The sequence below is a fragment of the Myripristis murdjan genome, chromosome 15, assembly GCF_902150065.1.
Source record: "Myripristis murdjan chromosome 15, fMyrMur1.1, whole genome shotgun sequence".
Lineage (NCBI taxonomy): Eukaryota > Metazoa > Chordata > Actinopteri > Holocentriformes > Holocentridae > Myripristis > Myripristis murdjan.
The window spans coordinates 7,197,435-7,209,212 of NC_043994.1; the positions used below are offsets into that span (position 1 = coordinate 7,197,435).

At 38.8% G+C, this 11,778-nt stretch overlaps 1 protein-coding gene and 1 long non-coding RNA gene across 3 annotated transcripts in view; one reads left to right on the forward strand and one right to left on the reverse strand.

Moving 5' to 3' along the window:
* LOC115372219 (myelin and lymphocyte protein-like) overlaps positions 1–11,778 on the reverse strand; it is a 24,181-nt gene continuing 12,403 nt past the window's right edge. The window contains exons 1-4 of one of the 2 annotated variants that reach the window (XM_030069919.1): positions 9,165–9,301; positions 2,736–2,903; positions 1,390–1,515; positions 1–746 (exon numbers count right to left, since the gene is read on the reverse strand). In XM_030069919.1, coding sequence (XP_029925779.1) covers positions 672–746; positions 1,390–1,515; positions 2,736–2,903; positions 9,165–9,257 — 462 coding nt within the window. In that variant the 5' untranslated portion in view covers positions 9,258–9,301 and the 3' untranslated portion in view covers positions 1–671. Of the gene's footprint in view, positions 747–1,389; positions 1,516–2,735; positions 2,904–9,164; positions 9,302–11,778 lie in introns of those variants that run through there. The other variant, XM_030069918.1, reaches the window with a different exon arrangement.
* Positions 11,682–11,778, forward strand: part of LOC115372223 (uncharacterized) — a 19,485-nt gene continuing 19,388 nt past the window's right edge. Inside the window, exon 1 of the long non-coding RNA XR_003929435.1 lies at positions 11,682–11,736. This is a non-coding gene — a long non-coding RNA (uncharacterized LOC115372223). The remainder of the gene's footprint in view (positions 11,737–11,778) is intronic.

Sequence of the window (11,778 nt, forward strand, 5' to 3'; positions counted from 1 at the left end):
CCATCAGGAACCAAAGTACTTTAGAGTTTGTATAATGAAGCAGAGTAAAAGGTTAATCAGTTGGTCATCAACAAGAAGATGAGGTGAGAGTTTTCCATCTGTTGAAAGCGACCAGGTTGATAATGCTGGTGGAGAAATTCCAACATGGACACCCAGACACATGTGCACACAGAGGCACACAGGGGGGGCATACCAAATTCACTTTCAGTCTCAGAAACACACATACACATACACACACACACATATAACACACTTCAACAAGTCCTCCAACCCTTACAACCACATAGGTCATTTGTTCCAACCCTCCAATACGTCCAACAAGCGCACATGAAAAATACGTGGTTAAGGTTTGGAAAACATTATTGTTACAGTTAGGGGAAGGTTTATCGCAATGGCTAAGGTTAGGAAAATGTCAGAAAACATTACAAAACGTTAGCCACCTGAGTGAAAGTCAGATTTTACACAGATTTTGTTACACACTACGACACCACGGTGTTGTATTTTACAGGACCACTAGATGTCGCTTAACTTTAAACGTAACTATTGGTCGTAATGAGCTGCTGTGCAAATGCCCTATGGGGTCGTTTTTGTGCCGGAGGACCGTCTCACACACACACATACGGGAAGCACATTTTGCAAGGACACACAGGTCTGTGGTCGAGAGCTGGACCTCAGAAGTTCTTCCATCGGATGGAGGAGAGGATGACATGGATGAAGTATAAGAGTGTGGCCACATAAGCAAACACCTGGGTGGGAAAACATACCAAAAAATAAAGACATTTAAAGGGAAGCTGCTGATATTATTATAGTTATATCTTCAGCCTGTGATTTTCAGTGTGTATCAGGAGTTATTTACTTAATGGTGTATCCACCTTCCCTCAACCTCCACCCAATTGTGGACTACCTTGGTTAGAGATTTCCTACATTTCCCAGAATGTTGCATTAATATGTGTTATTGGAGAGAGCTATGGTAGCAGTGACCTTTTACTTTTAAGAAAAAACACTGTTTACACAAGTTGTCTTGTAGCTGCATTGCATTCCGGTCTATTGAGGCTTCTATCAGTAAGGAAATTGCTCTCTCTGCAATGGATTTCTCCCTGTGTGATTGTTCAGCATCAGTGATTCTACAATAAAGGTCTTGCCTCTCAGGGACTGGCACCACAATCTGGCATTCACTTTTGTTGTTTTAGATCGCTAAAATGTTCTGCTATCAAACTCAGCTGTAACTCAGCTCGAAAAATCTCTACATGACATTGCTGATGTTTGCTGAATTCTTCACAAGAATAAGAAAAATACACCAACACACACCAAGAATTGGACAGTGCATTAACGACAGCTGCAATGTACTAACAATGTTAAGGTGTTTCCAGTGCGCTCTCTGGACCTTACCACAGCAGCGATGTCGATCTGGTAGATTCTGTATTCAGACCCGTCTTTCTTTAGGAAGGTGATGTATGCTAGATCCACTGCCGCACTGAGGTAGAAAAATGCTGCCAGGCCATGGTAAGCAAAGTCCTACACACAAACACACACAATACTATCATCATTATTGTGCTATTTTTGTGCATTGGTCTTCAGGCCTGACTGTGGAAAACAGGGCAATGGCAGGATTTACTTCCTTCTACATACATATACACACACACACACACACACACACACAAGATTATACATGTGGAATTGTCTGTAACATGGTGTAATGGAGCTCTCTTCCTCCATGCCTTATGTGTGATTTACTCAAGTTAATGTTGGTATGTATGCTGAGGGGAAGGTGCACATTCCTCTCGCTCGTTTCATCAACATGTATAAAAACTATGAACATATGATTGGGAAATGTTTATTTAATTGTCTTTAGTTCTGTTGGATTACACCGGTTTTCTGTATGGGGACTCTAGTTGCTGTCCTGTCTGCCCCTTTAAGAAGAAGGAGTGCACTTCCCCTTTAAAGTGCATTTGTTTGTATTTTCCTTTTTCCATAAAACCAGTTCCAAAGAGGGGAATATAATAATTAATAATATAACTGAAACAGTGTGTTTTTGTGCCACCTGAAAAGATTAATTTAAAGAAATGTCCTGTCAGAGTACTATTTAAGATTATTTATCTCTAATGAGGGGAGAGTGATGCCACCTGAGATAGATTGGCATTCATTCCAGAGACCTTCCTTGATTGGCCAAAGCAGCAGCTGGCCAGGTATAAAAGGTTGAGGAAACTAGCAGACTGGATTTTTGCCTGTTCATACTCTCCTGGGAGATGGAGGGCTCTATGCTGTACTGAAGGAAGAAAAAACTTTCTGTTTACCCATTTTACTTGTCTGAAAGAGACCTGATGAGAATGTTTTTGTTCCTTTTTTTGTGTGGCTGGCCTGAATAAATTGTTATTCCTTTCAAAATCTATGCCTGCTTGCTGGTCCATCCTTCCCACAAACACTACCTACCATCCTCATGTACAACACATGGCCTTGTGTCATATGACCAAAAAAGGGATTCCAGATAAAACATCATGCCATGCTCACCCTGACCAAAACTAGATGTTCGCATATCTCAGCTCTCTAAAAACAGTTTCAGACCAGGGATCTGACCTTTCTGTTTTTTTTTTCAAATCTTGGTGGTAAAAAAAAAAAAAAAAAAACACTCAACTGTGACAATGAGTTTGCTCAATTCCAATTTCCCAGGGCTTTAATGCAAATGTTGAAAAGGGAGACAGTGAGCAGCCCAGGGTCACACCACACCCTTGACTTACTGCGGCAGCCCAGCCAGAGCTGTTCTTGTGTCCTCCGGCGGCAAAAATGATCATCCAAAGGAAGGTCATGACAAAGCAGAAGACGGAGACAAACATCACCCAGCCCAGAGGGTTGGGCGGGTCCACGTGGGTCGATGCCACCAGGATCCACACCAAGCCACCAAACACCTGTTCCGATGAAGAGATGGCATTATGATTGATATCTATGATATTTTAACCTCTATGGATCTCAAGCTGGCGATAATAACATGTTCAAACCTGACCAAATCTACAACCTCTTAAATTCAACACCGAAGCATCTTAAGATCAGCAGCAAATCTAACCCATAACCTTTTCAATTGTACATCAAACTTGGCTTCAGTTTCTGCAATTCAGCAAATCAGGGCCATAGTTTCTTGAGCTAAACAATAAACTACATATTTATCTGTTCTGCATCAAGTCTAGGACATAATTTCTGCAATTCATCAACAAACCAAGAGCTACATCTTCTTAAATTCAATACCCTTAGACAACAACTTCACCAGTTCAAATAGAATTTAAAAGGGAATAGCTATATCAAATGGCGAGTTAATTCTGAAAATAGGAAAATTACCACAAATGTGATTTGCAATAAAAAAGAGAGACATTATGAAAAATAGCATAAAGGGATATGAAGCAGACACATTTGGATTTGCAGCAAATGGTGTACAAATAGCCTTGAAAAAATATTTTAGAGTCACATTCCACACGCAGTCCTTCAGGCATACAAAGAGACAGAGCACATACATGTGCAGAGATGTGTGTAGATGAATGTAGACCATATGACACATGCTAGCTGAACCCTTATCAAAACCCCACATGCCCAGAGACATGATGCTGTGCAAAATGGTCTGCAACTCAGTTTACAGTCCTTCACTGATTACATTTGAGGGCTTTTGGTGATGTTCCCGTCCTAAGCAACATACAATAATAATATATAATAATAGTATCATAAGCTTGAATTCCTGGATTCCTGATTCCTGCAACAATCAGTAGTAAGATGTGCAACGGCTAGAGTGATAAATACAGAAACTATTAAATATGCAATGTCATCACTCAGCACCACAGTGAGTTAAACCCTATAGTCCCAATGGCCTCCTTCAAACCAGCAAAAGCATGGAAGTTTTTCAGCTTCATATAGCTAACCTGTGCAGTGAAGTCAGAACACACTGGCAAGTACTGGATAACTGAGAGTTACTGTATTTCCCTCAGCCACAGTCTTCTGGTGTTGACCACCTGATCAACTCAAAATATTTTACACATTTGAACTGATATTTTAAGTGAGCAGTCAGTAAGAAGAAGGTCTAAGGTCAGAGCCCAGTGAGATAAGAAATATGAGCAGTTGGGGATTCTCAGTCCTTTGCTCAAGGGCATAAAATGGTAGTTGTCGCTTCTCACTAATCTGTTCTCCTCTAGTCTTCACATACAACTATACATGAGACCTGGGTGAAATAGTATTTGTATATGCAATAGCATATTCTCTGTGTGTTTTGTCTTGCTTGGAGGGACAGGTGTGTGAGGAGAGTGTCAGTAAGCAAGCAAAAGTGAACAGCAAATTATATGGAGGACCTATTTTCAAGTCAAATCATGCAGTCAAATCATGTCTCGTTCATTCTCAGTAATATGAAGTGGAGCAATCCTTTGTATTTTAAATAACTTGTAACTCCCCGAAGCCATGAAATCCCACCAGCTGCGTTGGCGTGTCCTGATACTTCTGCTTTCTGCTCCTTAGGCGAGACCTCCCCCCCACTCAAATTGAGGAAACAAAAACCTGCATTTTGCCACAGGTTAAGCAAAACCGATAAGTAAAAAAGAATTGTTTCCAACAAAGTGTATTATGACCGGTGTATTATCAGGACCTCTTGGATTCTCTGTGACCACAATATCAAGATTAAAGAATCCAGATCATTGGTTTTTAAATGAACCTCCAACTTATCATCTGTTAGGAAAAAGATGCTGCATTAAAAAATGAAAAACAGTGTGCATGTTACTTTTATTCACTTATTTGCAAGTAAACAAAGCCTAAGAATTTATCTATAGGCTAATTGTTGGGTTTGATCCAATTTGATTACTGAAATCCTGTCAGAAAAAAAAAAAAAAAAAAAATTGAGAACATTTAGCCCAGGCGAAAGGTATGATCTCTGAGTTTGGTTTGCTAAATCCACTTCAGTCACACGGCAGACATACACATGAGAGGTTTCATTTAGTTAATTAGTTTATATGGGTTAACAGGGACAATGCAAAATCACATAGCAACATTTTGCTAGTTTACACAAGCGCATGTAGCTCCTCAGTTCTTCCTATAGAGACTATAGCTAGTGTCAGTTTTCCAGCTCCTGTCATTAGCTTGGATTTTAATACCACCAGCGGCCATAATAAAATGTATTCATTACAGTTCAGTAAGGACAAATCAACAAATCATGTATAGGGAATGCATTTATTACATAATGAGGCAGGGGGAAGTCTTTGACTTTAGCAGACTACAGATGCTTTTATGCAAGCTTTTGCACACATTTGGTTTCATGAATCGCTGCAGCATATCCATATTTTGTAGGGATAAACACAGCCCCCAGAATATTAAAAAACAGATCGAAGCAGGTGCAGCAGGGGAGGTGGTGGTGGGATAAACACATTCTGTAATGCATGAGAAGCATTAGTGGATGATTGGTTAGCTATGAAAAGCAGTCAGGAACCAATCAGCTCATTGATGAACGCTTCCTGACTGAACTAGTTGTGCCGATTGGAAGGTAAATGAAATGCACATGTCATTTTTCTCTAAGTGCTGAAACTGTCCCATCTGAAAGCCAACCAGCTTGACATGCAGTGTGTGAGGCTTTGACATGACTGCATTTTTCTAAGTGCCACAGTAGTCTTTATTGCATTTCAATCGTGGCGCTTTAGTCTTTATATGCAAATCATCACTCAAATCATCAAACAATGCAGTAAACCTGTCCTGTTTAACAAGCCCTCATTGCCACTATTTTGACTACTTAACAGGGCTGGTTAGGTCACTTGTGTTATTGGCTAAACATCACAGACTTCCTGCTTGGGAACAAGGCGAGACATTACAGTCACTAACATGAAACTGTATTTGCAAAATACTCTTTTGCTGGTTTAAAAAAAAAAAAAAAAAAAAAAAAAAAACTTTTAATCTTGTCTTTTTCATGGGAAGATCTGTCTATGAAAACAGCATCATGTATGTTCAAATAACATGCAATAATGTACAATACTGAGATTAAATTGCTTTAAAATCACTTGAAATGTAAAAGAAGCATCACAAGTTACAAAAAATTACTTGAAAGATAATATGTCCAATAACAAAACAGCAGGATCAGAGGCGAGACAAAATAAAAACTGCTGCTTACTGAGTCTGTCACAAGATCCTCCATTCATAATTAATCATTCATTTTGACCTCATCAAGACAGGCTGGCTCATTAAGCTTTAAATAATTTAATCAGCGTTTGTTAGAATTTAGTCAGGGATCAGGTGGTTGGTGTTAAGCGTTAGCATTATGTCATTTCAGATAAGGTGTTAAACTAAAGTCTCTGGCACTCATTGTGTTATGCTGCATTGCACACCACACCCAGCTCTTACTTCGAGCTTGTTTAAACCACCAATGGAGTTATTTGCACTTGATCTGGATCTGTCCACAACTGAAGTTAGATCGAGCTGCAAAAGATGTAAAACCTTCCAGTTACGTGAGGTGATTTCACCATCTAGATCTGACTCGCCTTTAGCGCAGAATCAACACAAAGAGAAATCATGTTATTCAATGTTAACTCACATATTTGACACATTCCAGCTCTGTCACCCAAAAGCTACTTTATTTAAGATTTGGATGAAGTATCTATCTATTTTGTCTCCTGAAACACACAGTACAGCTCTTTACAGTTGCAGAAGGAATCAGAATCAAAGGGGAAACATTTATTACTGCCCCACAGCACAAAATTAACTTTATATATTTGAGTGTTTAATCACCAGTGACTCAACAATGACTTGTGTCAAGTACAGGCCAAGATAAACTGCAGAGAGCCTGGTGATGTTGTTGCAGCTCCTGCAGGTCATCAGTACAGACCAATCAACCAGAAGCCCCTGTTGGGACAGATTTTCATGAGGAGGAGGGGAAATGTAATAATTACTCGAGTATTTCTGTGATTTTAGTCCTTTCTGAATCAGTGATGTCACTAACTTTTATAGACTTTCTACAGACTTTATCGTCCTGCTCCAGTAAAGATAACATCTTTTACCTACTAAAAAAATGCCTTGTGAAAATAATCGGAGTTAATTGCAGCCTCATGCAAATTTGCATGTTTGAAATTGTACCATCAGTTCCTGTGAGAAAAGAGTTAGCCAGTCTTTTCTTGTGATTTTCCTTTAAGCAAAATTGAACTTTGGTAAGGTGTTGGGTTGATTAGTTACTTTGGTGTGATATAAGCAACTAATATCCTCATTAGTTGCTCCGTGCTCCACAATATTGGATTTCTATTTCTCCATTAACTTCAATGGCAAAAGAGCCACTTTAACATGAACAACGCAGATTACGCAGATTACGCAGATTATGCTAATATAAAAAACAACCTCTAGAACAACAAGTTCTGGTACCTACTTTTTAAGGAATTTAAATGGTTCTTTTCTTGTTAGAAAAGTAGATCCAGCAGGTCAGCAGGAAATTTCGGCTTAGTAACCTTCCACCGGGAAGAAATGATCTGATAGTACTTTGTAATAATTATATTTGTAATACCTTGTCTATACAACCCAACCATAACTATACAACCTAACACTGTACCACGGTTAAATTTGAGGAAGTTTTGGTATCTGCCTTCCTTAGTCACATTTCAACCACTAAAGTGGGAAAGTTTTATAGCAGCTTTGAGTGAGATATTATCTGCAGCTCTGTTTTTTTTTTTGTTTGTTTGTTTGTTTTTTGTTTTTTTGCCTTGTGTCCATAAAGAAATCAGTTTGAATGAAAATATAGGATGTGTATGTACACTTACACTGTGGCTTGTGACAGATCAATTGTCTTTTGCCCCAAATCCAAGTACATAACATGCATAAAACCTTTTTGGTGTGACAGCAATACTTTCTTATCCCATGCCAGCTGGTCACAAACTTTACTGACATCCTCAGATAAAAATTGCTTCACATATCTTATTCCATCCAAATAGGGTTTTAGTTACCCTTTAATCTGTTTACAATAAATGTACAGAAATCTGTCTTGGCAAAGGAGGGGTACTCTACTACTCCTGAGCATCTCTTCAATATACATTAGTTTTACAGCTTAAAGGTTGGAGAAATATACTTGTTAAGGAAGACCAGATGATTGGGAAAGTGAAAAATTAATACTTTCCCTTCCATGAAACAACTCTAAAGGCTCCCTTGAGCAAGGCATTAAGCCAGTAGAAGCTGCTCGGGCATTCCTGACACAGAACACAATACTTCCCATGATAAATAAAGGCTAAAAAACACAACTAAAATGAATGTAAAGGTGACATATCAGGCGCATAAACTCAAAAAACCTTTTCAGTATCATCTTGTGATTGTTTGTTCCAGTGGATACGTGAGCAGTTTCAATCTTTTGTCATTATCATTCATCCAGAAGAAATGCTGGCCCCATTCCTTCGTAGATTAGTAGCACAGATACAATATGAGCGAAACATGAGACGTGGAAGATGTAGGTGCGCCTCCCAGACAAGGTGGGCTTGCAGGCATATTCATTCCATGAGTGAACCGCATTCATGTCAGTAATATTCAATACCCCTAAGGATCAATATTCCTTTGTACATAGCAGTAATTAAAAAGTTATGAATGAATGAATTTTGAGTTCTATTCCAAAATCAGATATCCGCCATCTAGGGGGAAGAAAGCGCCCACTCTTGCAAAATGATTGACAGAACAAAATTGAAATAAATCATGTTACTTTTAATGAGATAGCATTGAATTTTTACAATAGTTACAATAGGCCTGCATCAAACAAGGCAGCGTAATTTATGTAATAATTTGAAAACTTTATTTCCAGATTGTTATCTATTCACAACTTAGATGATCTGTTTTTTTTATAAAAAAAAAAAAACATAATTAGTTTAAAGTTTTTTTTTTTTCTCTCAAAAGATGGGTCATTGTATATCTGCAGAAGAAGTGCCACCAACTTTGACATGATAATTTCTGCTATGAAAGAAAAGCTTATGTTTATCGCAAGACCCTTTCTTGCAACGTACGTTTTGGATGCAAAGCTCATGTTCTGTTATTTGTCATGTTGTCATAACTTTATCCTCAAAAGTATCATTATTGAAATACCCAGGAATGAATTTCAGGAAGCAAAATTTCATCAAAGATCCTTTCATAGTCATGCTGCATGCTCATGTTGCTGCCTCAGGGGCTGCGTTCATCATCCTCAGGCACTGTCCACTCACCAGTTCAGGCAGGTAAAATATATCCGGGGCCGTGGTGCATATCCCTAGTCCGCTGGGCAGGCTCCCCATAGGCTGAGCAGTAGTTGCTGCCATCTCTGCCTGATCTTTCTCCCAGTACCAACTCAACAGAACAGCCTGCCCTCTCCTCTCAACTAACGGGGCTGCAGCAGGTGTTACTGATCCTTATAAGAGCGCTAAATTAGCCGACAAACCCGTTCTGCTATTGTGGAGGGGCTGAGGTGAGGGCCCTTCCCCTGGCAGCTCCTTACATGGCTACACAGCAGACACACCCTCTCTCAGGCTGTCGGCGCTCGAGGCTACCTGCTGCTCAGTGGGAATAAGTGAGCTGTGAAGGGGGTTTGAAACATCTCACGGAGGGAAGTGGTGTCCAGAGGTAATCAGGAAACCCATGCAGCTGAAATATGTGTAGTGCTGCTGCACAGGTCACTGGGTTTTCCAGAGTGCTGATCCAGGTTTTGAGTTTTCCGCCCTTCACTTTGTCTGTGCTTTACGAGTTAGAGTGCCTCCAGACTCTATTTGTATTGTATATTGTACCCAGAAGCTGTAACGGCTGTTTTGTTGCAAAATATAGATATAGATGATTTAGGACGTTCCTCTTTAGGGAGCATGAGACACACTCATAATATTTGTCAAGCTGACAGCACGCAGGCTAATTCTGTTCTAAGTTTATATAGACCTTTTTCACAGCAACAGCAGCATTTTGACACAAAATAGAAATGTAAACACGCGTTACCCGTCATAGCAATTAAACTTCCATTCCATTCAGGTCAAACAGAGGCAGGGTGATGGTGTCGCCAAGGGTTGGCCAGGATGGGCCAGGGTGGGCCACAGCCACTCCAGAAATCTCAGTGGCCACCGCAGATCTTGTTGGTCAAGTTAATTCACTGAAATTCAGCGTCAGTGGATCCGATGTCCAGTCCCAGGAGATTTGAATCAAGGGCAAATGGACTTGTTAGTAGATTCTTGAGGACGTTTCAATCCTCATCCACGAGGTTTTCAAGAAGACAATGGAATCTGACTAGTAAGAGTCAGGACGACTCTGAAATTTGTCTGAAGGCAATGCTTCAAGTGTACTTTCAGGGTTCCCAAAGGTTTTATCAGTTGCTTTTTTCTTTTTCAATCGAACAGTAAAGGTTAATCTGTCTTGAAGAATTGAGCACTATTTTCACTCTACAACTGATTCAAACTTGACTGGAACCCTGCAAAATTCAGGTATAATAGCTTGTGTAATATAAACTTGTACGTTGGAATACTCACCAGTGGAAGATGCAGTATGTGTACTGTGGCAAGAAGAGCAGGTTTACTATGAATATTCTGACCAGATTAACGGTTCCATATTATTCCAATCACAGGATTTTGTTTTCAGTTGTACTCTGGTCCAGGATAAGAATAATGTTCTTCATGATGTTTTGCAAATATGTATTGTTTAGTTTAATGAGGTAAACCCTTTAAATAGAGGCATTCCAGTCCAAAAGCTGAACTGTTTTGCTCCCTCGCTAAAGAATTAGTGCAACCACTTCATTCAGGAGCAGAAAATTAATATTAATGCTTCATTGAACATATTTGATTATATGTGTATATGATAGAGGGTCCAAGACTTTGGGTATTTTCGATCTTCAGTGCTCAGTCGGTTCTGTTATTATGTAGATCTTTCTCTGTGTTGCTGCAGGGACAGTTTACATTCAAGAGTCATGTCCATCTAATCTCACGCCAAAATATTATAGATGATTTTAACATAATCTAATGCAAACCAGTGACAGTCTTTTTTCTGAGTTTGCAAACACGCTCCATGCATGAAAAGTGAGAAAAATTAATTTCTGCACAAGGAAAGGAAATTAAACCAATTTGGATGTAGTTTAACATTGAAACAGCATGATGGGTAAAGTTGTGGAGACTGTATCCGCCCATCTGCTCCCCATGTACCTTCAACTCTGAGGGAAGATTTCACACTCGCTGAAAGGTTTTCTATTTTTAAACTGACCTCATTTAATCATTAGATTTGTCCAAAATTATTTTATTTACATAAACATAACTATATACCTATCTTTTCTGTAAACAAATAGGTGAAAATACATGGCTCATTCAATGTAATCTGAGTTTCAGAGAATTTATATATGTTAATTTTATGAAATTTCATGAAACCGTGTTGTCTTGATGCAACTTGTATGGCAAGACGAAAAGCAAGGTCTCTCTGTCTCTCTCTGAGAAACCAGGAAAATCAGTGAAGCTGATTTAATATCAAATACATTTATTTTATATCATAGAGTCCAATAATACCTGTAAAGTGAGATCATTCAAATATTTACATGTTGAAATTTCTGGAAATTCTCACAAAAACACAATCAGTAAATCATGGAATACCATACATCAAAAACCAAACTTTCATTACCGATCAAATGTGGGTTAAGCTTTGCTAAGAAAAAATAAAATTAAAAAAAGCAACAAACTTAACAGAAAGAGGTAAAGTAGAAAGTAAAAAAAAAAAAATAGTAGAAAGAGAAAGTGATTTTCCCTTACATTTACCCTTTTGTATACAGTAAACATGGAGGATGTGTGAAATTATATTAACATATGTGATTTAACCATCAGTGTT